Source organism: Dama dama, chromosome 30 (assembly GCF_033118175.1).
Source record: "Dama dama isolate Ldn47 chromosome 30, ASM3311817v1, whole genome shotgun sequence".
Taxonomy (NCBI): domain Eukaryota; kingdom Metazoa; phylum Chordata; class Mammalia; order Artiodactyla; family Cervidae; genus Dama; species Dama dama.
In genome coordinates, this window is record NC_083710.1 from 23,150,030 (window position 1) to 23,176,412 (window position 26,383).

At 39.9% G+C, this 26,383-nt stretch overlaps 2 protein-coding genes across 3 annotated transcripts in view; one reads left to right on the forward strand and one right to left on the reverse strand.

The window, feature by feature from the left end:
• KPNA3 (karyopherin subunit alpha 3) overlaps nucleotides 1-26,383 on the reverse strand; it is a 90,045-nt gene that overhangs the window by 52,685 nt on the left and 10,977 nt on the right. The window contains exon 2 of one of the 2 annotated variants that reach the window (XM_061133654.1): nucleotides 67-221. The exons of the other annotated variant lie outside the window; for it this stretch is intronic. Within the exon in view, the coding sequence (XP_060989637.1) occupies nucleotides 67-102 (36 nt within the window). The 5' untranslated portion in view covers nucleotides 103-221. The remainder of the gene's footprint in view (nucleotides 1-66; nucleotides 222-26,383) is intronic. 2 annotated transcript variants of the gene reach the window in all.
• On the forward strand, nucleotides 7,601-8,881 carry LOC133049407 (solute carrier family 25 member 43-like). The gene is given in 1 exon segment (XM_061133391.1): nucleotides 7,601-8,881. A coding segment is annotated over 1 exon segment (1,026 nt). The 3' UTR covers nucleotides 8,627-8,881.

Here is a 26,383-nt window from a genome sequence, read left to right on the forward strand (position 1 = left end):
GGTCAACCAGCAACAGGTACTAACTTCATCTAGGGCACAAACACCTTTGAATTAGTCATCACTTACTCTCCACTCTGTTTCAGTTACAGAAAAAGGCTTCATCTTAGGGCCTCTTCTTCCTTACATTCTTCCCAAGTGATCTCATCCACTCTTACATCTTCATTTACAGTTTGAAGACCATTCCCAAGTATCTATTTTGCTCTCTCGCCTGGGCTTCAAATCTGTAAGTACAATATTCACTCTTTCGTCAAAAATTTACTAAATCCAACCAAAGTGCAATATGCCTGCAACTAGGAGGCATATATAGCAATTATAGTCTAGTACAGTGGTCAGCAAACCATAGCCTGTGGGCCAATTCTGGCAAGCTGTCTATTTTTGCAGGGCCCCACAGGAATAGTTTGTACATTTTTAAGTGATTACAGTATAAAGGATATTAAATGTCTATATGACACCTTTATTTTTGTCTCTTGGCCCCTCAAAGCCTGTAATATTTACTATCTGTCCTTTTAAGAAAAGTTTGCCAGCAGCTGGTCTAGGGGAAAAGATGGTAATAACATGTAGTAATACAAATGTGTTAACTGTTAAGATAGGAAAATAAATAATAAAGTTCTATATCAGAAGGAGACATGATCAGAGGGTCAGGAAAGGGCTCAATGAAGAATTAAAATATGTGTGCCTGTGTGTAAATTTAGGGATAGGGGACAGATCACTGCAAGGCCTCAAACTCAGCTGCTTATAAATACCACACCTGCTCCCTGATCTTCCCCCACAGAAAAAAACACCACCTACGCTTCCGTGAATATTTCCAGTACCAGGAAACAGTGCAACCACCCAAAGAGTTCAAGAACCCCAATCCTGGTAGCTCATCCATGTCTGCTCACTCTCTCATTCTCTGACATCCACAAGGTCAACAAAATAGGATTCACACCTTCTAGCCTTAATGCCACTAGCCTAGACAAAGCCACCATCATGTCACTTGGATCATTACTAGTCTAACTAGTCTCCTTCTATGCACTGAACCAGTTTTCCATAATGTAGCCAGAGCATTTTTTTTTAGAAACATTTTTAAAAAATGAATGAACTACTGATACAAGCAACAGCCTGGATGAATCTCCAGGGTTCACCTTCTGTTGAAGCCTGGCTTGGAGAACTTTGAGCATTACTTTGCTAGCATGTGAAATGAGTGCAATTATGTGGTACTTTGAACATTTTTTTGGCATTGGAATGAAAACTGACCTTTTCCAATCCTGTGGCCACTACTGAGTATTCCAAATTTGCTGGCAGGTTGAATGCAGAACTTTAGCAGCATAATCTTTTAGGATTTGAAATAGCTCAACTGGAATTCCATCACCTCCACTAGCTTTGTTCCTAGTGATGCTTCCTAAGGCCCACTTGACTTCACATTCCAGGATGTCTGGCTCTAGGTGAGTGATCACACCATTGTGGTTATCTGGGTCATTAAGATCTTTTTTGTATAGCTCTTCTGTGTATTCTTGCACCTCTTCTTATACTGTCTTCTCCTTCTGTTAGCTCCATACCATTTCTGTCCTTTATCGAACCCATCTTTACATGAAATGTTCCCTTGTTATCCCTAATTGTCTTGAAGAGATCTCTGGTCTTTCCCATTCTATTGTTTTCCTCTTTGCATGGATCACTGAGGAAGGTTTTCTTATCACTCCTTGTTATTCTTTGGAAGTCTGCATTCAGATGGCTATCTTTCCTTTTCTTCTTTGCCTTTCACTTCTCTTCTTTTCTCAGCTATTTGTAAGGGCTCCTCAGACAACCATTTTGCCTTTTTGCATTTATTTTTCGTGGGGATGGTTTTGATCACAGCCTTTTGTACCATGTTACAAACCTCCGTCCATAGTTCTTCAGACACGTATCAGATCTAATCCCTTGAATCTATCTGTCACTTCCATTGTATAATTGTAAGGGATTTCCTTTAGGTCATACCTGTATGGCCTAGTGGTTTTCCCTACTTTCTTCAATTTAAGTCTGAATTTGGCAATAGGGAGATCATGATCTGAGTCACAGTCGGCTCCCGGTTTTGTCTTTGCTGACTGTATAGAGCTTCTCCATCTTCAGCTCTACACATGGACATCACCAGATGGTCAATACCAAAATCAGATTGATTATAATCTTTGCAGCTGAAAATGGAGAAGCTCTTGACTGTATATATATATCAATATTTTACAATATGTTACCACTGGAGGAAACTGAATAAATGGTCTCTCTGCATTATGTTCTACATTTGCATATGATATTACAATTATCTCAAAATCAAAGTCAATTTTTTTAAACCTTTAAAGGAAATTCCCTGGTGGTACAGTGGTTAGGACTCCATGCTTACACTGCTGAGGGCGTGAGTTAGACTCCTGGTCCAGGAACTAAGATCACATAAGCTATGCGGTACAGCCACAAACTACCAAAAAAAAAAAAAAAGATCAATTGACAAAAAGAACTAAAAAATAAAAAGACATATTTTACATCAGATGCTGAAGAGAAGGGGAAGAAGTCATAATCAATTTCCGAACTGCACATAACAGGGAATCAACAGATAATAACTAAAAGAGAAGGAATCAAATAAAGCTAACTAGACACCATAACAAAAACACAAACCTTCTATAAAATATCAAAAAGTATACCGAACGAATCACCTAGGACTATTTCACACGTAAGTATACAGGAACAGAGAAGAAATAAGGCAGATAGCTCAAGGCAACCAGGCTACATTTGACTTCAGAATGTACGAAAATGAATTATATATGTGAATGACAAAATGAAACTTCAATAAAAGTAATAAGAAAAAAATCATGAAGCTAAATGTGCATCCAGTTAGTGGCATAGTCACACTATCTCCTGTAACCTTCAACACAGTAATTTGTATATCCCCAGTCAACTCTAAAATGTACTCATATAATTAATACTTTACTAAAATTTTGCCTTTTTAAAAACACAGGCCCTATATGACATATTCCATGCAGTTTTAGAGCCATCAGAAGGCCTCTATCAACTCCAGGTTACGGATCTCTATAATAAAGGCAAGTAATTTCAGAAAAGGACAGGAAGGGAACTTGGGGGTTAATGGAAGTAGACTAAAACTAAACTATTGTGATGGCTGCACAACTGAAAAATTTACTAAAAATCAAACTCTATACTAACAGTAAGTAAATTATACTGTATATAAACCATACTAACATAAACCTGTTTTTAAAATCCTCTGCAATACAGGTATTTATATACTTCCTCCTTCTAAATACAGTAATTGAAGCAAATGTACAAATTTTATTTGGGGAGGAGGTAGGGGACTACATAAGGATATAAAACTGACTTGTCAAGTAGTGATAAAACTAGAAAAAAATAGCTCTGGGACAATAATAGCTAATTTCGCCACCAACTGAGTCATCAATGTTTCAAGGTATTCATGACAAAGCTGACTTCTGAAAAGCAATGGAAGCCTCAGCGGTGAAATTGGTATCTTCAATGACTTGAAGGAACATTAACTTCAAACTCAGAATTCTTACAAAGAAGGAACTGTAGAATTCAAATGCACCACTTCACAATTAACAAATTAATGGGTCTAGGCAGTGATCAGCAACAGTTGCTAATATCAGGAAATGAAATAACCCAGCACTGCTGTTGTTTGTTGCTCAGTCGCGAACTCGGGTTCAACTCTTTGCGACCCCATGGAATGCAGCACACCAGGCTTTCCTGCCTTTCACTATACATCACCTAATAAAAATTATGAGCTTTCCTGCAGGAAAAAGGTAGCTCAGTTGGTAAAGAATCTGCCTCCAGTGCAAGAGACCCAGGTTCGATTCCTGGGTTGGGAAGATCCCGTGAAGAAGGAAATGGCAACCCACTCCGGTATTCCTGCCTGGAAAATCTCACGGACAGAGGAGCCTGGCGGGCTGTAGTCCATGGGATTACAAGAGTCCGACACGACTAAGTGAATAAACCCACCACCACCACCACCTGGTGGCTCAGTGGTGAAGAATCCACCTACCAATGCAGGAGATGCAGGTTTAATCCCTGGGTCGGAAAGATCCCCTGGAGAGGAAATGGCAACCCACTCCAGTATTCTTGCCTGGGAAATCCCAAGGACAGAGGTGGGCTATAGTCCATGGGGTTAGACATGACTTAGTAACTAAAGAACAACAACAATAAAAATTATGTATTATCCAAGAAAGTGAAAAGCCAACCCATAAAATGAGAGAGAAGATTTACAAATTATATATCTGATAAGGGACATGTATCTAGAATAAATAAGTAAGTGTTAGTCGCTCAGTTATGCCCGACTCTTTGTGACCCCATGGACTGCAGCCCACCAGGCTCCTCTGTCCATGACTTTCCAGGCAAGGACACTGGAGTGGTTTGCCATTTCCTTCTCTAGGGGATCTTCCCAACCCAGGGATCAAACCCAGGTCTCCTGCACTGCAGGCAGATTCTTTACCAACTGAGCTACGAGGGAAGCCCAGAATGGACCCATACAATTCAATAAGACAACACAATTTTAAAGTAAGCAAAGGATCTGAATAAACAGTTTTCCAAAGAAGATAAACAAACAGCCAATAAGCACAGGAAAAGATGCTCAACATAATTAGCTATCAGAGAAATAGAAAACAAAATCACAAGATACTCATTAAAATGGATAAAATAAAGAAGACAGATAAGTACTAGTGAGAATGTGGAGAAATTAAAACTCTCACATTCTGCTGGTGGGATTGCACAATAGTCTGAGAAACAGTCTGGGAGTTCCTCAAAAATTTAAACACTGAGTCACATGATTTAGCAACTGTACTCCAAGTACAGTTATATACCCAAGAAGATATGAAAACATATGCCTGCACAAAAACTTGTACCGGAATGTTCACAGCAACTCAATCCACAATAGCCAAAATGTGGAAATAACTTAAGTGCCCCACAAATGGATACATATAATGTGGTATACCCATACAATGGAAAATCATTCAGCAATAAAAAGGAATGAATTACTAACATATACTAAAAACATGAATGAACCTTGAAAATATTATGCTGAATGAAATTAAGTCAGTCACAAAAGACCACATACTATACGATTCCATTTATATAAAGGTCCTGAATAGGCAAATCTATGGAGATGGAAAGCAGATTAGTTGAAGGGGGGTGGAGAATGGAGAATGACTCCGAAAGGTCATATTATTTCTTTCCATGGTAATGAAAATATTCTGAAATTGGGTATGGAGATGGCTGTACAACTTTTAGTTTTAGTATGAATATGCTAAAAACCACTGAGCAGATGTGAAAATGTACGTAAATTGTATCTCAAGATCTTTCTTTTGCAGTATATAATACCACATACAAATCAATCTTTGCAAATAAATTAATAAACAAAACATACCAAGCCTTTACATTTAACAACCAATTTACAGGAAATAAAAAGAACAGACGGACATACTGAACATCAAGAAGTTGCAACCAGCAAAATTCAGGATAAACAACTCCATTTCTCAAACAACAAGCAACAAGGCAAAGGGGGAGGGGGCAGTGGCTTGAGAAATGGAGCAGGAACCTACAGACTGGAGATTTAAGAGACATGTCAACCAATCACAGAACATAGAACTTACAAGAATACTGATCCAAACAAACTATAATGTAGTCATGTACAGATGTGAGAGAACTGGACCATAAAGAAGGCTGAGTGCTGAAGAACTGATACTTTCAAACTGTGCTGCTGGAGAAGACTCTTGACAGTTCCGTGGACAGTAAGTAGATCAAACCAGTCCATCCTAAAGGAAATCAACCTCGAATATTCATTGGAAGGACTGATGCTGAAGCTGAAGCTGATGCAAAGAGCCAACCCGCTGGAAAAGATGCTGATGCTGGGAAAGACTGAGGATAGAAGCAGAAGCGGGCAACAAAGGATGAGATGGTTGGATGGCATTACTGACTCAATGGACTTGAGTTTGAGCAAACTCAGGGACATAGTGAAGAACAGGGAAGCCTGGAGAGCTGCAGTTCATGAGGTCACAGAGTCAGACACGACTTAGCAACTGAACAAGAGCACTATACACATTAGAACGTGTGCATGTATGTTACATATAAAACACAGCTGGGGAAATCTGAACACTGGATATTTAAATAAAGTTACTTCTATTAATTATGTTTAGCTGTAATTTTAAATTTTTTTTAACTTTTCAAGATATAAAAGTATATACAGATTAAAGCAGAAAATAAATTCACCAAAAGAAGAGATCCCTCAAATAAACCCAAACATACATGGAGACTTGTTATGATAGAGATGATATTGCAGACTACTGGTAAAAAAGGCCATTTAATAAATGGTCCTGAGCCAAATAATTATCCATGTGGGGGTAAAAAAAGAAACTGGATGCCTACTATATCACCATACAGAAAAATCAATTCCAGATGGTTTGAAAATTTATAAAATCAACACTTTAAGTTTTTAAAGAAAAATAGCTTTACAATCCCTGGGTGGAGAAAAGTTTAAGTAGAACACAAAAATGCTAAAATCTAAAAAATAACTCCATTAAAATTTAATATTTCTGGTCTTTGAAAGATGTCACACAGAAAGTGAAAAGAGAAGCCAAACTGGAAAGAAACCTGAAGTATGAATACTAAACAATAAATATCCAGAATATACAAAGTACTCATGTATCACTAAGGAAAGGCAATAGACAAAACAGGAGAAAGAGAAGGCATTTCACAGATGATAAAACAACAGTCAACATGAAACGATGGCCAACCTCATCACGTAGGAAGATACAAACTAAGAGTATAGTGAGATACCTTTCTGCACTTAAGACTGCCAAAATGTCAGTAGGTATGATATCACCAAGTGTTCATGAAGATATAGAGCAACTGGTGAGTTGGCACAATCATTTTTGGGAGAAAATCTGGCATTTTAAAAATATGGTAAAGATGAAAATTACTCAAGTACACAACAATTCTATTCCAAGGTATAAATCCTACAGAAGCTCTTGCATATACTCATCATGAGATAAATATAAGTGGCTTCTGGCATCATTGGTTTATAACAGCAAGAAACAAAAATACTGAAAGCAACTCAAATGTTCATTAAAAGGAAAATAAATGAATTGTGAGGCAATCATTACTCAGCAGTGAGGATGAATGAACTACAGCTACACAAGTGAATCTAGAACCGTTAACATTACATGAACAAAACAACTAAAATTTTTTTATTTTCCACATTATACAGTATGAATATTTCATATTATAAAAAAGCAAGGAAAATTAAATACTATGTTATTTCAGGATACAGACATGCACAGTAATCAGGAAAAGCAAAGTAATGATTTACACACATTTATGAAAGTGGATTACTTTATGTGTGTGTGTGTGTGTGTGTGTGTGTGTGTGTGTGTAATGAAATACATGTTCTGGCTCTGGAGTCACACATGCACTTTCATTACAACACAGAGGCCCAAAGTCCAGGGTACAAGTCCCTCAGCCCAGTCACGGGCAATACAGTGACAGAAGAATTAGACAAGAATGTCACTACTGGCCGGAGCCCGGGAGCCCCAGGCCCGAGCCACGCGATCGGCCGGGCGCCCGGGGCTCGGGCCGCGGACGCGCGATGGCGACTTGGCGGCGGGACGGCCGGCTGACGGGCAGCCAGCGGCTGCTCTGCGCCGGGCTGGCGGGGGCGCTCAGCCTCAGCCTCACCGCGCCGCTGGAGCTGGCCACCGTACTGGCCCAGGTCGGCGTCGTGCGCGGCCGCGCCCGGGGGCCGTGGGCCGCGGGGCTCCGCGTGTGGCGGGTCGAGGGGCCCCGCGCCCCGTGGAAGGGGAACGCGGTGGCCTGCCTGCGCCTCTTCGCCTGCAGCGCCGTCCAGCTGGCCGCCTACCGCAAGTTTGTCGTGCTGTTCACGGATGACCTGGGCCATATTTCCCAGTGGAGCTCCATCATGGCTGGGAGTCTCGCAGGGATGGTTTCCACCATTGTGACATATCCTACAGACCTCATCAAAACCCGGTTAATTGTGCAGAACATGCTGGAACCATCCTACAGAGGGATCCTCCATGCATTTTCTACTATTTAACAACAGGAAGGATTCCTGGCCCTTTATCGAGGGGTTTCCCTTACTGTTTTAGGTGCTCTCCCTTTCTCTGCCGGCTCCCTTCTAGTTTACATGAACCTGGAGAAAATCTGGAATGGACCCCGAGATCGGTTCTCTCTCCTCCAGAACTTTGCCAATGTCTGCCTGGCTGCCGCAGTGACCCAGACCCTCTCCTTTCCCTTTGACACGGTGAAGAGGAAGATGCGGGCTCAGAGCCCCTACCTTCCCCATGGTGGAGGAGTGGATGTCCATTTCTCAGGAGCAGTGGACTGCTTCCGGCAGATAGTGAAAGCCCAAGGGGTCCTGGGGCTCTGGAATGGATTGGCAGCCAACCTACTGAAGATAGTTCCATATTTTGGAGTTATGTTTGGCACCTTTGAGTTCTGCAAGAGAATCTGTCTTTACCAAAATGGTTACATCATGTCTCCTCTGAGCTATAAACTGACCCTAGGGGTGGATCAGAGTTTAAAGCCCCAGGAGTTAAGGGGATTAAATAAGTTCTTCAAAACTGGACAACTAAAGTCTAAAAAACCAACTCTTTAAAACTGAATGGAACTAGAGGTGCACTGATTGAAGGCGTGTTGCAATCAGAGAGGAATGGAGCCTCAGAATTGTGCACGCATGGAGTGACGAGAGGGTGCTCCTGTCTGCTGCTCTTGGGAATGAGAAGTTTTGGCCACACCTGAGCTCCAGAGTGATGGCCCTGTGAACACCTGCACCACCGTGATTTTATAACAAAAACTAGCAGTAATGAAATGTACAGTTTACACTCTGGATATAAATAGTCACTCAGTCGTGTCCAACTCTTTGGGACCCCATGGACTGCAGCACGCCAGGCTTCCCTGTCCATCACCAACTCCCAGAGCTTGCTCAAACTCATGGCCATCAAGTCGGTGATGCCATCCAACCATCTCATCCTCTGTCATCCCCTTCTCCTCTCGCCTTCAGTCTTTCCCAGCATCAGGTCTTTGCATCAGGTGGCCAAAGTAGTGGAACTTCAGCTTCAACATCAGTCCTTCCAATGAATATCCAGGACTCATTCTCTTTAGGACTGACTGGTTTGATCTCCTTGCAGTCCAAGGGACTCTCAAGAGTCTTCTCCAACACCACAGTTCAAAAGCATCAAATAGTCAGTGTATGCAACACCAAAGAAAGGGCCTGGCCATGACCCCTCAGAGCAACGTGCTGTTGAAGTGACTGGGCAGACAGCATGCTGGAGCTCCGCCACAGGCTCACAGCTTACACTAACCCATGGCAGCCTAGTTTCACCCAGATTCACTTGAGACTTCCCAATCCAGTCATTCTAGAACTCACAATCCTGGCTGTCTTCAGAGTGCACGCACTATGATGTAAATTATGCCTTACCAGAAACTAAATGAAAACATTTAACATTTAAAAGTTACCACCGTCATAGTAGATCCAGCCTTCTTTATTTAAATTTGAAGCCTTCTTGTGTTTCTAGAAGGTAGTTTATACCATGACTGCTTTGTTATGACCTAGAAGACCTTCTTTCAGTTAGTCATGTATAGTTCAAATGTCCTGAATTCTCTGCCTTTTTAACTTGCTTTGCAAGCCTACCCAGAAAATAAATTATTTAGTCAACTTATTCTCACAGCATGTCCCAGTTGCCTAGAAAGGATCAAACAGAACATTTGACACACACACAGACCCACAATGTAGCTAAAAAAGCACTTTGGGCTAATCATGTCTACTAGATTTTTTTAAAATCAAATTTTGGGTTTATTCCACCTTGGGGATTCTATGTCAAGTTTATGTAATTGTATCTTTTGAATAGCCTATCTATGCATTAAAAAGCAATATCTAATATTAAGTTGTTAATTTATACACACACAGAAAGACTTTCAGTATGTTGGAAGTATTTTTCCCTATTAAATTTATTTTCCAAAGGAAAAAAAAAAAGAATGTCACTACTTACAGTGTGGATTTACTTCTCATAGAAAGCTAGGGATGTGATCAGAGAGATAGCTTCTGTTTCTAGTTCTGAAACTTAGTATTGGATTCACAGATATTTGTTTTATTATTTCTTCAAAACATATCTACATTATCTATTTTTGTATATCAAATGCTACACAATTTTTTAAATGTTTAAAGGAAAGAAAATAGCACTGCTGATATACAACCAAGCATTGTGAGCTGTCAACAGCTGTGATCCCCTGACATTTTGCTTCCCATTTCACTTGTTACCAGTAGAATCAACACATCAAACTGCAGTCACACAAAGTATGAAAGTGAAAAGTGAAAGTAAAGTCGCTCAAGTCATGTCTGACTCTTTGTGACCCCATGAACTGTAGGCTACCAGGCTCCTCTGTCCATGGGATTTTTCAGGCAAGAGTACTGGAGTGGGTTGCCATTTCCTTCTCTGGAGGATCTTTCTGACCCAGGGACTAAACTCAGGTCTCCCACATTGTAGGCAGATGCTTTACCATCTGAGCCACCAGGGACTATGTAATGCTAATAAATCCATATCACATTTCAATCCTTAGAATGTGATCCAGAAAACAGTGACAATCTCAGTATCATTTTAAGGCTAATTCAAATTCTAATTTACCTTCTGATACGATGCTCTGCTCTGGGTTAGTAGCTCTCAAATTTTTAGCCTTCAGTAAAATAAACTAGCTTTGTTAAAACACAAACTGGGACTTCCTTGGTGGCCCAGTGGTCGGGAATCTGCCTGCCTATGCAGGAGACAGGGGTTCGATCCTGGTCTGGGAAGATTCCACATGCCTTGGGATAACCAAGCCCCTGCACCACAATTACTGAAGCCCTTAGGCCCTAGAGCCCGTGCTCTGCAACAACAGACGCCACCGCAATCAGAAACCTGCACACGGCAACTATGGAGTAGCCCCCGTGCACTGCACCACAGTGCCACAATGAAGACTCAGCGAGGCCAGAAAAAAACAAAAAAAAACCCAACAGACTGCTGGGCTCTGCTCCCAGATTTCTCAAGCAGCAGGGCTAGGGTAAGGGTTAAGAATTTGTTTCCAACAAGATCCCAGATAACACTGATGCTGATGCTGCTGGAACCACACTCTTAACCACTGCTCTTGGTTAACTCTCTCATAAAATAGTCAACAAAATTATCACTAAATTAGAAAGCATCCATATCGTACCAAACAATTCTCCTCCACGGTTTCATGTAAATTACTCAACACACAATGAATACATATTATACAAATTACATTAGAGCACTATCCTCTAATGGCACAGCACAGTGGTTAGAAACATCTGCTCTGGAGTCAGTGGTCTAGGTTTAAATTCAGGCTCCCCCACGCAAACTGGATAATATTTTTGAAATGTTACTGGCCTCTCCATCTTAGCTTCTTTATCTATAAAATGATGATAACAATGCCTCATAGGATTACATCGACAAATGAGTCAAGTTCAAGTTAAAAGTTTACATAATGGGGACAGTGCCTGGAATAGAGAGCCCGCAAAGAACATTAGCTATCACCATGATTAAAGATGTCCCCATGTCCCACATGTGTCAGAGTCAATGTCTCATCTATCTCCATACACTTCAAGACCACTGCTTCCACGGAGCTGTGGAAAAGAACTTAAACCATTTAACCATATCACTTTGTGCCCATTTTCATTTCTATCACCAGTGCCCTTATAATCGGCAAAGACTAGAAGCTGGTTTAGTTTTCCTCTCCAAACCAAGTCCTGACCACATCCCTGGTATCTTCAACAACCCTTCTAACAGCCTGTTCCTGATGCTCACCAGTTCTTTTTTCTAAGTTTCCAGCAATCCTTTCATCAAGAACCAGCCACAGATCTGCCAGTTCAATTAGGATAAATTTTGGATGCTTTACACTTCATTCATAAACTCTGGAATATTCAACATTTTAATATGAAATGGGTAGACTTTCCCTTAAACACTATGTATACACTGACCTCTAATTTGAAGAATCTCTGACCCTAGCAGCAAAACACTCCAAAGATCCAATTAAGGCACTAGACAACTTACCCTTAATTAATCACTGGACAGACTGACCTAGATCCACAAAGATTACTTGAGACCCTCAGCCCTTGATTTTCTCCCACTTTATTAACCCCTTCCTGTTTTGCTTCCTTCTTACATAGTCCTCATACTTCAACACTTCTGCCCCCTGTATTTCTATCCTGTTGCCCTGATAAAAGGATAACTTTGACTCACTTCAAGTCTTACTCCAAAAGCCAGGCTAGTAAGTGCTGCAAGAGAAAAAAACAAAACAAAAACAAACCTCAGCCTCCAATATGGGTATTACCAATTCCAGGTCTCTAATCTCAGTTAAACTCTCAATGCTTGCTGTTTGGTTAGTTTTCCAGCCTTCCTTAGGTAGGTTTTGCACAAAAAAGCTACTGTTCACAAGCCCCCTTTTCCATATTCTCCTTCCTCTCTGAAGAAAACCAGGCCCTCTATTTATTAAGAAAACAGGAACCATGAGGTGGTAGCAATTCTCTCAACTTCCTATTATGCACTACACCTCCAAATCTCAATTTCACCCCCAATCAACTGCATCCTCGAACATTCTTTTTTCCTTTCATCCTATCACAACCACAGGGTCTTTCTTCATCAGTTACCCCCTTGTCCATTTTTCCAAGCTCTATTTTTCATCATCATGAATTTGCTCAAGTCTCTCTCATCTTATTTGAAAAAAAACAAAAGCTCTTCCTCAATCTACATTTTCTTTTGACTACTGTCTTCCTTTAGCCAAAATTCTTGAAGGAACAGTCTACAGTGTTTTCCACTTCTTCACTTCATTCACTTAGCCAGCTTCCAAAAAACTCCATTAACACTGCTTTTGCAAACATCATCAGCAATCTTCTATTCATGAAACAAATCTGTATGTAGCATCTTTGCAGGAGTACACTGCTATCCATTCATTCTTATTTCCTTGACTTCCATGCCATCCTCTTCCGTGGCCTTCTTCCTTTGTCCATCTATGTTGTTCTCCCTTTAGGCTCTGTCTACAACCTTGCAGGCCATTCATCTACTTCCTCTACAAACCCCTTCTAGAATATTATATTTCCATGGCTTCAATTACCAACTTTATATTATTAACTCTGAATCATCTGGGTTTGTTTACTGATGAATTCTGAAACATGTATGGTATGTAACTTTTCAGCAAGGTTATAAACATTTGTATTAGGAAACATCCAGTTAATCTTTATAGGAAAATGTTTTTGTCTGGTGTTTAAAATAGTACAGTATATTGTTCTGCCTACCTGCATACAGTCTAGGTTCCACAGCGGAACCATTGTTCCTTTGGTGGTGGTTGTTACAACAACATTGAGATATCATTCACACGCCCATAACTGAGCCATTTAAAGTGTACAAATTCAACAATTTTTAGCACAATCAGAGTTGTGCAACCGTCACCAAAATCAAACTTAGAGAATTTCCTTTTTTTAAAAAAATTTTGGCCACACCATGTGGCCTGTAGGACCTTAGTTACCTGATCAGGGATCGAACCCATGCCCTCTGTAGTGGAAGCACAGAGTTTTAACTAATGGACCACCAGGGAAGTCCCTAGAGTATTTTCATCACTACAAAAAGAAACCTTATTTTCTTTAGCAGTCACCTCCTGATTCTAGCCAACTGTCACCTCAGTCCTTTGCAACATTAACCTGTTCTTGCCTCTAAAGACTTGTCTCTTCTGGAATACACATGGAATCTTATGGAATATACATGGAATCTTCTGGAATATAAATGGTCGTATAAATGGAATTACACAGTATATGTTTTTTTTTTTTGGTGAGTGGTTTCTCCAGTTAGCATAATGTTTTCAAGGTTTACTTATGTTGTTTCCTTTTATCAGTACTTCTTTCCTTTTGTTGCCGAATAACATTTCATTGTAAGGATATACTCCACATTTTATTTATCCACTCATCAGCTGATAAGACATTTGGATTATTTCTACTCCCTCCAGTATTCTGGCCTGGAGAATTCCATGAACTGTATAGTCCATGGGATTGCCAAGACTCGGACACAACTGAGCGATTTTCACTACTATTTTACTATTTTTAAAAATTATATTTATATATATATAATTTTTTACTATTATGAGTAAGTTTTGTGGAGAAACATGTTTTTATTTCTTTGAAGTATGGAACTGCCGGATCATACTGTAACTCAATGTTTAACCTTTAGAGGCTGCCAAACTATTTTCTACAGCAGTTATAAGAGAGAGTGTCAGTCGCTCAGTCGTGTCCAACTCTTTGTGACTGCATGGACTGTAGCCCGCTAGGCTCTTCTGTCCATGGACTTTTCCAGGCAAGAATACTGGAGTACGTAGCCATTCCCTTCACCAGAGGATCTTCCTGAACCAGGGTTGGAACCCTCATCTGCTGCATTACAGGCAGATTCTTTACCATCTGAGCCACCAGGGAAGCCCAATTTGCAATCCCAACAGTGATAAGGGTTTCCATTTCAGCATGTTCTCAACTACATTTGTTATAATCTGCTTTTATTATTTTAGCCATCCTAGTGGGTTTCATGAAGTGGCATATCACTGTGACCCATGATGTTTAGCATCTTTTTGCTTATTGGCCACATTTCCTTTGGAGAAATGTCTATTCAAGTCTATTGTCTACTTTTGAATTGGGCTGGTGTTTTATCATTGAGTTTTAAGAGTGCTTTATATGTTCTTGATTTAAGTCCCTTATCAGAGAGGATTTGCAAATACTTTCTTTCATTCTGTGGGCTTCTTTTCATTCTTGATCATCTCCCTTGAAGCATAAATATTTATTTTATTTTAATGAAGTTCAGTTTATTTATTTTTTATGTGGTTGCTTGTTCTTTTGATGCTGTCATCAAGAAACTAATGCCCAATCTAAGGTCACAAAGATTTACACCTACCTTTGTTCTTCTAAAGTTTTTTTAATATGTTAGTTCTTACATAAAGGTCTTTGATCCACCTAAGTTAAGAGTGTAAGGCAGAGGCCTAACTTCATTCCTTGATTTGAGGATATCCAGCTCAGCTGTCCCAAAATTTTTTGTTGAAAAGACCGTTTTCCCACCTGTTGAACAGCACTGGCACCCTTGCTGAAAACCAATTTACTGTAAATTTAAGTTTATTGCTGGATTCTAAATTATATTCCACTGATCTGTATGTTTTTCCTTATACCAGTACCACACAGTCTTAATTAATGAACCAGTACCCTGACTGATCAATTGTTAAAACAGTACTACTAACATTGGAGAAGAGAATGGCAACCCACTCCAGTACTCTTGCCTGGAAAATCCCATGGACGGAGGAGCCTGGTAGGCTACAGTCCATGGGGTCACAAAGAGTCGGACACGACTTCACTTTCACTTTCACTAATCATATGTGAAGACCTCATTTCAAGGATAATCCCCCAAGAAAACATCAGATTAGTTTAAAATAACATTAAAAACTATTCTCATCAGCTGAGACAGTTTATATGCACAACTAAATTTTTTTTATGCTGCTACCCATGAGAAATGAATAAAATGTATGATGGGGGCAGGGAGGGAATATGTGAAAGGAGGCTTACTTTCAGAGAAGGAAAGGCGGCCAACAAAGACAGTAAATTTCAATGTCAGACTTGAGTCATCCCTTCAACTATAGTTCCCTTTAGCCAGCATCCTTTAAATAAACCACTGTGTTAGGAAATAAACAGATTTTGGTATATTCTGCAAGTCCAACAACCCTGGGAAATGAAGCAGCTTAAAACTTTAATTCCAGATCTCTCTCCTGAGCTGAGCGTCTTCTGGATCACTTCAGCAAACACCCCACAAATTCCTTAGCATATTCAGAACAGAGATCATCATTTTCCTCACTGATCTTGCTTCATCTACTGTTTTTACCTTATCTGTAAACAACAATACTCTTTTAAAAGTGGGATATTAAAACTACTTCAAAAAGTGGTTCTGAGAATTAAATGAGATAAACATTAACAGAAGAACCTGGCACAGTTTGCATCACGAAGTAAGCAGTCATCTATGTCTTCTTTCCCTTTTCTATAGGTTGTAATAAGCATTTCCAACTTTAAATCCTGCCACTTCTGTCCACTGAGTACCTAATGTCACTGATTTTTTTTCCTCTTTCATTTCTAGCTACATTAAGTCCTTTTCAAGTATGCCTGATCTACTCTGGTAGTATCTTGGGTTTTCTTCCTAATGCTTCTGATTCCTCCTGATATGATTCATTCATTTAAAAATATTTATTTTACAGTCTTTCTCTGATACCTTTATTACTGAATTTCTTAGGAGATTTAAGACTATTTTTGGTATCTGCACATTACCAGTAATAGATTTATTCCCTCATGTGCTTTATAACTTTGGAATAAAAGGACTTCCCTGTTTCTTTCCTGTCTAGAGGGAGTGCTCAAAATTGGAAATATTTCATCTTTCTCTAATAGTAATTAAAAACAAACTACTTAGAATTTAAATACCAGCACATAAAATTTTCTTCATGGTGAAAGGCCATTAATAGCTCCTTGCATGTATGCTGGAAAAGAACAACTTCCAGGCTGAATGTAGGCTGGCTCCCTAGCTGCAGAGAAACCGTAAATTCTGATACATATTTTATCCCACCAAAAGACAATACTCCAGCCTAGAAGAGTGCTGGTATGGTCTTTTCTTATTCTTTAAATAGCTAACCAATACTGTTATATAGCCAAAGATACATTACTGAAGTTTACTAGGCAGAGGAACTGAGTAAGAAGAGTAGGAAGGTGGTGAATCTTTCTTAAGATCCCTAAAATACCCTCGAGACACCAGGTATCTTCTACTTCACTAACAAAAAACAAAACAAGCAACAAGTAACTGTACTCTTGAAAGTCTGCAGCACCAAAACTATCCCTTTGCTACCATATCTTAGTCCCTTTCACTAATAAGAAAGTTGGGACCCCAATTTCTCCTCTTTAATATGGGGGGGTTGTATATCAAGTCAAACTAGCCCCCAAAATCTACAGTTCTATCCTGAATTCAACAGTTCCAGGCAGTCACAACGAGGGCGTAACACCTAGGACTGGGTGTCCAGATGCCAGCTTTCTTCCAGGTTGTAAGTTCAGAATTTTCTCTTCTGCTTCCTTCTCCCCTGTCTGCCTCTTACTGGAAGGGCACTCTGGACTTCCTCTCAAGGCTGTCCCTACCATAAGCAAATCTGCCCAACTTCCCTTCCTCCAAAGTACTTGTCCTGCTGAGAGGAGTATAGTTTTCTCAGAAATAGGTCCAATACCTAGTATCTTTACCAGAAGAAAAGTAAAGTATATGGAGGGATACTGTATTTTGGTCACATTTATTTAAAGTGTGGCCATGACCACAAACATCAAATCTTCACTTTATGCCATCATGTTCATAAATACAAAGCTGAGAATTAAAAGCCTGGTAGGGCCCCCTAATCACTGCATGGAACTAATAGCTGGTTTACTAGAAGATTCTGTCTGCACTGGTACCTAATACCATTTATCCAGAATGTGTTCTTATTATGAAACTATTCTAGCTGTTTTTACAAAAGCAAAACTATAGACCAAAGAACTTCTTACCAGAAGAGGAACAATAAGTAATCTAAAAGAGTGCTTCCCAGCCTCCTTCACATTACGGCACGTACACCCCCACACAAGTGCACGCGCGCACACACACGCGCACGCGTGCACACACACACACACACACACAACATATCTGTAAAGCACTGAAATAAAGGGACAAGACCACAAGGGCTCCGCCACCCAGACCCCTAGCTGGCCGCCCCTAGGACAACACAACAGATGAGAAACACGGATAGAACAGGCCTCCACGCTGACACTCTGGGTCACTGAAATAAACCAGAGGGAAGGTCATATGTGCACTGTCATCAAGAAATTAGCTTAATTTAAAAAACTCTTTCTGCTAAACATATATCTAACCTACACATCTTGTGTAAACCAGGAAACATTCATGTCATCTCCACTATGAAGCTCTGTCAAATCTTTTAAGGCCAGCATTCACCTGTTCCTCCTGTGTACCCAAATCACCTTTACTTTTACTAAACAATCACAATCTTATAGTTACCAACAGCTGCATTTATTTCTTAGATTAAATTCCCCTTGAAGGCAGAGAACTTGTTTCATTCAGTTTTACTTCCCTCTACTCCAACAATATCAAAAAAAGAAAAAAGAAAAAAAGTATGGCTTCCCTGGTGGTCCAGTGGTTAAGAATCCATCTGCCAATGCAGGAGACATGGGTTAGATCCCTGGTCCAGGAAGATTCCACATGCCCAGGAGCAACTAAGCCTGTGCATTGTAACGACTGAGCTGGTGCCCTAAAGCCGATGCTCTGCGACGAGAAGCCCTTGAGCAGCAACTGGAGAGTAGCCCCTGCTTGCCCAAACTAGACAAAGCCTGAGTACAACCATAAATAAATAAATCTATTTTAGAACTGCTTTTAGAAGGTAGTTTGAATAACTATCCCTGGAGAAGGGAAAGCCTACCCACTCCAGTATTATGGCCTGGAGAATTCCAAGGACTGAGTGACTTTCACTTCACCTCACTTTGAATAACTAACATTATATTTGAACTTGTGTTGAGTCATATTCACTGACAATGCTGTTTGCACTTCACCATAATCAGTGTATGGTCCAGGTACTTTCTCCCTCTGTATTCCAAAATTTGATTAATTTAGCTCAACACTCTCAATTATCCCACTTTCCCAAAGTTTCAAAGGATACACAAAAATGTTAGTTTGTGTGAGCCCTACATTCATAAAACTTAGAAAACAAAAGAAAATGCCCATTTATTATGGAACTCTTAACATCCAAGTATCAACTCTTTTATTCTAATCAAAAACAATGTTCCCAGAATTCAGCACAATACTGATAATACTACTGCTACCAGCCACAGATCACAACAGTAACTTTAAATTGTTCGTGGAGATTAGGAAGCATTTTAAATTGTCACTCATACCAAAGGATTTTGGGCAATGAGAATTTATTCTCATACAAGAATGAATGTGCATTTTTTTATTAAACAGTATGAGAGCCTTAATATTCAGAATCATGATTTATGTTTCATCTTCTCCTTTAAAATGTATTTAATTTTTAATAGTAAGTAGAATATACTTACTAACAAGTGAATAATTAACTACTAATACAAATTAGTACACAAATTAATGTCACACAGCACCATTCCCAAAATATTCTACTTCCTATGTTTTTGTTTAAAACACCAGTTGCTAGTTATTAAAAATTTATTTTTGCGAAGTTTAAAAAGAAAAAAGGTCTCAATAAATATTCCTAACTATACATTATTTCAAAACTAAGATATAGATATACATACTCACAGAACTAGATTCAAGTTAACAGAATTAGTTCAAATTTATAAGAAGATACCACAGTCCATGTATAGTATAGTACAGTCCATGGCTCTCTGCTACACAGATTAACATCATGCAATATCTAGCATCTAGGCTGTTTATCATCTGTGTATGCATCTGTACTGTCTATATACAGACCAACACTTAGCCAACATGATCATCCTTTTCAGGCTACCTACTTTTTCCTGCACATCTGAATTTTTGAGAGGAACTTATAGATGTACTGTGCAACCTAATTATTTCAATGCCTGTCCAGCTACCTTCCTCCGTACTTTGTTCAGGTTTCTATCTCGGTCTCTCTACTGCTATCCTAACTAAAGAAAAATGACAACAGTGTCAACCCGACTATCCTCTGGAAACACTGCAAAGATGTTTGGAATACTGGATTTTTACCTCTGCAATTCTGAGATAGGGAATGCAAAGAGTGAGCATACACTATTCCAACAAAGAAAAGGGCCATAACCCCAGTTCACTGCTGTCCCACTTGACTCTCTGTGACTTAATGCTTCTCTATTTAATAAGAAAACTTCTGTGTGTGTGTGTGTAGTCAAGGAATAATAAATCAGAATACATCAAAGGCTATTTCAGAGACACAAAGTGTTTCAACATCTTTCTTATAATGTATAGATGCATTAGAGTCATTTTCATTTTAAAGAAAATTCACTATTAAAATACTGAAAATATGAAAAAGCCTTTCTTTCCATAAAGTTTCCTCATTCCATAATAATCTATATACCAGCTTTGGAAGTTAAAAGTTAATACCTGCTATTATCAACCTATTTTAAGACAGACAGGATTATTCCTCTACTTTTCTTTTTATCTGAAAATAAGAAAAAAAATTACTAAAAATATTACTAATTTCCTGTCACATCCCAACCCCAAACAACTGACCAAGAAGGTTCCTTCTGGTCTATAAATCTGTGGTATAATACTGGGTATTTTTACTTTGAAATTTCATATCAAAAGTGTGTTTTTTTGTTTTTTTTTTAAAGTGTGTTTTTAACTGAGTATATAATTATTATTCTGGGCTCTTTAAGTATAATTATATATCTGACTATGATATGGTGGTTTTACAACATGAAATATATAGTTGGTTTTTACCTACTGTTCCTGGTATACAGAGTTCCTAAAACTCTTGGAATTTCCTAAGTAAAGAGCATTAAGTGGGCTTCCCAGGTGGCGCTACTGGTAAAGAACCTGCTTGGCAATGCAGGAGACAAAAGAGATGGGGGTTCGATCCCTGGGTCAGAAGATTCCCAAGGCAACCCACTCTAGTGTTCCTGTCTGGAGAATCCCATGGACAGAGGAGCCTGGAGGGCTACAGCCCATACAGTCACAAAGAGCTGGACACGACTGAAGACTGAAGAGAGCAGTAAAGGTGTCTTTAGTTATATTAATGAGGCACAGGTAACCTAAGGTTGAGGGCTGGATGCCAGACCGATGATTAGAGGGTTGGAACTTTTAGCCACACCCCCCAAACTCCAGGGAGGGTAGAGGGGCTGGAGATCCAGCACCATCATCAATGGTCCATGATTTTATCAATCATGTTCTCATAAAAAGCCAGGGTCTGGAGAGCTTCCAGGCTGGTGAACACATGGGGAGCTAGAGACCCGTGTGCTCTGAGAGACCATGGAAGTTCTGCTCCTTCCCCCAGACATTCCCAACACGTCTCTTACCTTTGGCTGTTCCTGAGTTATATCTTTTCATACGAAACCAATAATCTAGTAAGTAAAATGTTTTTCTGGGTTCTGTATGCCAAAGTATTCCAACACAAGTTTTGTGGCCAGGTGATTAGAGTACAGGGATGAGGATGGGGAGCAGTCTTGTACTAAATCAATGACCCGCGGAAACTGGAAGTGAAAGTGAAGTGAAAGTGTTAGTTACTCAGTTGTGCCAGATTTTGCAACTTCATGGACTGTAGCCCACGAGGCTCCCCCGTCCATGGAATTCTTCAGACAAGAATACTGGAATGGGTAGCTATTCTCCAGAGGATCTTCCCAACCCAGGGGTCAAACCCAGGTCTCCTGCATTGCAGGCAGATTCTTTACCCTCTGAGCCACCAAGGAAGACCATGAAATCTGAGGCTATCTCCACGTAGGTGGCATCAGAGCTTTGTTGAACTCTAGGACACCCAGCTGGTAGGGGAGAACTGATCTCTAGTTCCTCTGCCTTTTTTAAACCCAGCTTGAACATCTGGAAGTTCACAGTTCATGTACTGTTGAAGCCTGCCTCAGAGAATTTTGAGCATTACTTTGCTAGCGTGTGAGATGGGTGCAATTGTGTGGTAGTTTGAGCATTCTTTGGCATTGCCTTTCTTTGGGATTGGAATGAAAACTGACCTTTTCCAGTCCTGTGGCCACTGCTGAGTTTTCCAAACTTGCTGGCATATTGACTGCAGCACTTTGACAGCACCATCTTTTAGGATTTGAAACAGCTCAACGGGAATTCCGTCACCTCCACTACCTTTGTTCGTAGTGATGCTTCCTAAGGCCCACTTGACTTCACATTCCAGGATGTCTGGCTCTAGGTGAGTGATCACACCATTGTGGTTATCTGGGTCATTAAGATCTTTCTGTATAGTTCTTCTGTGTATTCTTGCCACCTCTTCTTAATCTCTTCTGTTTCTGTTAGGTCCATGTCATTTCTGTCCTTTATTGAGCACATCCCTGCATGAAATGTTCCCTTAGTAGCTCAAATTTTCTTGAAGAGATCTCTAGTCTTTCCCATTCTATTGTTTCCCTCTATTTCTTTGCATTGTTCACTAAAGGCGGCTTTCTTATCTCACTCTGCTATTCTCTGGAACTCTGCATTCAGATGGGTCTATCTTTCCCTTTCTCCTTAGCCTTTCGCTTCTCTTCTTTTCTCAGCTAACTGTAAGGCCTCCTCAGACAACCATTTTGCTTCTTGCATTTCTTTTTCTTTGGGATGGTTCTGGTCACTGCCTCCGGTACAATGTTATGAACCTCCACTCATAGTTCTTCAAGCACTCTAACAGATCTAATCCCTTCAATCTATTCATCACCTCTACGTATAATCATAAGGGATGTGACTTAGGTCATAGCTGAATGGCCTAGTGATTTTCCCTACTTTCTTCAAATTAAGCTGAATTTTGCAATAAGGAGTTCATGACCATGTTAAATACTGATAAACAAAACAGAATATCTGGAATTTGCTTCAAAATATTCTAAGGAAGGGTAAAAGTGGGTAAGAATATAAATGAAATAAGACTGGCCAAAAATTATTAACTGTTTTAAGGTAGTATATTTGTATGTTTTAAAGTTTTCTAAAATACAGATTTTGTTTTTAAGCACGTTGTGTTACCCAAGTACTGGAATCAAAAAACCTGGTTATCAGCTAGGTGAGTGAACAACATTCCTTATTTCTCTACACCCCCAGCTTCCATATCTGTGGGAAAAATGGTTCAGACTCAATTTCGGCATCTTGCTGGTTCAGTTTTTTAATGATTCAAGTAAGTATGATTTCTACACTTTATATTTGGCTTAACTAACAATTCTAACTATAACTCAGGATGCTTTTGTAGCTAAATCTGACACAATCAACTGAAAACTGTTCACAACTGTTACCAAAATACACTATAGTACCATCGGTCTGCCTGGATTCTAAGGGCCAAATGTACTCATTATACTACATTCGCCATTTTACAAAGAGACTTGAGTATTCATGGATTTGGGGAGCTCCAGGCGCTCCTAGAACCAATTCCCTGCCAATACCAAGGGATGACTGTACTTATCTCAGCTAGGCCTTCATTGCACTCCCCCAAAATCTTTAACCTCAAGTGTTACCTCTCTTAGACTCTATTCTCTGGAGATAACTCGGTCAAAGAAAACACAGGCCATCAGGCATAATCTGTTCCACCCTACCGCAGCCCATCCTCACTTCTCTCTCTAGTTCTCCAAGTCCTTTCCAACTGAAAGCCCTTCCAAACCTAACCACAGTATGTATCTATTACTTCACCTCCTAATGGCTCCCCAGTATGCCAGACTCAATCATTTATTCCTTTTCTAGCTAGTTAGGTCCTTAATCTCTTTTGCTCTGGTTTCTTCCACTTAGCCTACAAACAGTAGCCAATCCCACACTGCTCAACAACTGATAAACAACAAAAATAATTCTTTTACTCATACTGCCGCCTCAAGATGACCTGTAGTCCCTCCTTCCCATGAGCACCAAGTTTCTTAAACTGAGTTTCTACTGACTGATTCTATCTACTACATCAACTCTAACTCACTTCCCACCCTATTATAATCTTGCTCCCAGCCTCCACCACTCTCAGAGTTTTCCACTTAATCACTAGTCTCCAATGACAATGAACAGTTTATTTCAGGTCCTCATCATACCTGTCCTCTGCAGCATTTAATACTGCAACTGCTACCCCTCCTTCAGGAGACTCTTGTCCCCTAAAGTTCTGATGCCCACTTTGCTGGAAGTCTCCTGCAGACTCATTCTTCAGTGGCACTTTCACTAGTACTCTAAAATGATGTGGTTCCTGGGGTTCTTTCCTTCCAGTCCTCTTTTCTTCTTATCTCTATGAGCCCTTATCTATTAATACATTATCTTAAACACTCTAATCACCGTTTGAATTATTTTCCAAATTTTTGCCACATCGTCCTAGAATGGGGGTAGGCAAACTAGGGCCTGTGAGCCACATCAGCCCTCCACTTGATTTGGTAAATAAGCTTTGTTTCCCTATTGTCTATGGCTGCTTTTATGCTCACAGCAGAGTTGAACACTTGTGACATAAACATTATGGCACTCAAAGCCCAAAGTATTTAGGCTTTTAAAAACATTGTGGCCCTTCACAGAAAAAGTTCACTAACTTCTGTTCTAGAAGGTAAATAGTCCTGACAACTTCTTGCCTTTGCCACCCAATGCCAGTGCTATCAGTCAGACAATCCATCTCTGAGACCGCTGAGAGTTTTCTACCTGTTCCTTCCAAGCTCTGTTCCCATTCTCACCAATCCATCTCCTATGGAACAAACAAAGCAATCGTTCTCAATGCACAAACTCACCTCCCCATGTCAAATTTTCCCCACAATAAAGCCTTTTCACAATCTTGCTGTTGTTTAGTCTCTAAGTCATGACCAACTCTTTTGTGACCCCATGGACTGTAGCCCACCAAGCTCTGCTGTCCATGGAATTTCCCAGGCAAGAATACTGGAGCGGGCTGCTTCTCCGGGGATCTTCCCGACCCAGGGCTCAAACCTGGGTCTTCGGCACTGGCAGGCGGATTGTCCCAGTCACCAGGGAAGCCTTTTCACAGTCTGGCCCCAGCCTATCTTTTCCAGCTTTCTAATCACTCCCCCTGTAAGAAATACTAAATGAGTTTCATTCCCCAGAGCACATGATGGTGTTTTCAGGACCACCCAAAATTTACTACCAAATGACTACACATTTTTCTAGCTTCGGCTTAGGCAGTCATCTCCATGAAGCCTCTTCTGACTCACCTACACTGTTCCCCTAAGTGCCCAGTGTATTCTCTATATAATTTCATTATAATAATTTGTTTGCTTTTACCCTGTTTCCGTACTAGTCTTCCTCGAGCAGGGACCCTGAGGCAAAGTAGGAGAATGGTCATTAAGGGGCACAGGATTTTCAATTAGGAAATCTAGAACTGAACACAAGCTCTGCCTCATCCTAGTTGTATCTTCTTAAATGAATTACTTAACTCATTTTCTTCATCTGTATAATGGCAATTTTGTGAGGGTTATTTACGAGTATTCTTATAAGCAGAGTCCCCTGTACATAGTAAATGCTCAACAATAATTCATTATTGATATTTTGATTGTTTCATCCCTCACTTAGTTCAGAATTCAGATAACTGCTGACTGAAATAAGTGAAGCAAGCTAGTTCTACACAGATGATTCTCAGCTACATACTGAGCATTTCCATCTGAACAATGTTTGACTCCCCAAACTCATTATCCCTACTCCTGAACTGTTTCAGTTAGAGTACCCAATCTGTTAAGGTTTGCCCAGGACTTTCCTGGTCTCAACCCTGAAAGTCCTGTGTCCTGAGAACTCCCTCAGTCCTAACCAAACCAGGACAGTCATCACCTTAAATTAGAGATATGTTGCAAACAATAAAAAAACCAACTTCAGTTAACTTAAGATATAAAAAGGAAGCAAGAAGACACAAGAGAAGTTACTAGAAAAATATAGAAAAATTCAAAGAACCAAAGGAAAAGCTAAAGAATAAGATCTATGAACAAAACAGGATGAAAGCAACTCCAAAGATCTAGGTGGCAGGAATTAATGGAAGATTTCTTCACAATACTTTCTCTAGGATGAATCACTTAGGTCCCAGTACCAGATTTACATGCCAGGGGATAGCATGTGATTGGCTCATTTTGTGTTATTCAGAAACAGTGAAACACTGTAATTATCCAAAGGAAGTAGGAGCTTTCGATTAAAAATTCCAACAAGAGGTATCCAATGAAAGAAGAGTAGCTTCCAAAGGTGAAATCAGAGTGCTGTTTCCAGAAGAAGGGGGAATAGACACAAGATCACCAAACCAACTGGTGCTTGAACGTGCCATGCTTTTAACACTTTATGATGTAATCACTGTTATTCATGTTATTTTTCTTTGTCTTGGCAAATTCCTCCTCCAAGACCTAGCTCAAGAGTGATCTTCTGTGTAACCTTACTCAATTTCCCCAGATAGAGTCATTCCCTTTCTCCATGTTCTCATAGTACTTTGCCAATTATGTATCTATATCACAGAACTTATCACACTGCACACTAAATATGTACTTAGATGTCAGTCTCTCCTACCAAACTGAACTTCCCTAGTAGTTAATGCATAGAACATTTTTTAGAAACACCAGTGTTTCAAAAGAAAAAAAAAAAATCTGGCATGTAAAGAAATAGAATTGGGACTTTCCTGGCGGTCCAGTGGTTAAGACTCAAGAGTTTCCAATGAAGGGGGCATGGGTTCAATTCCTGGTCAGGGAACTAAGATCCCA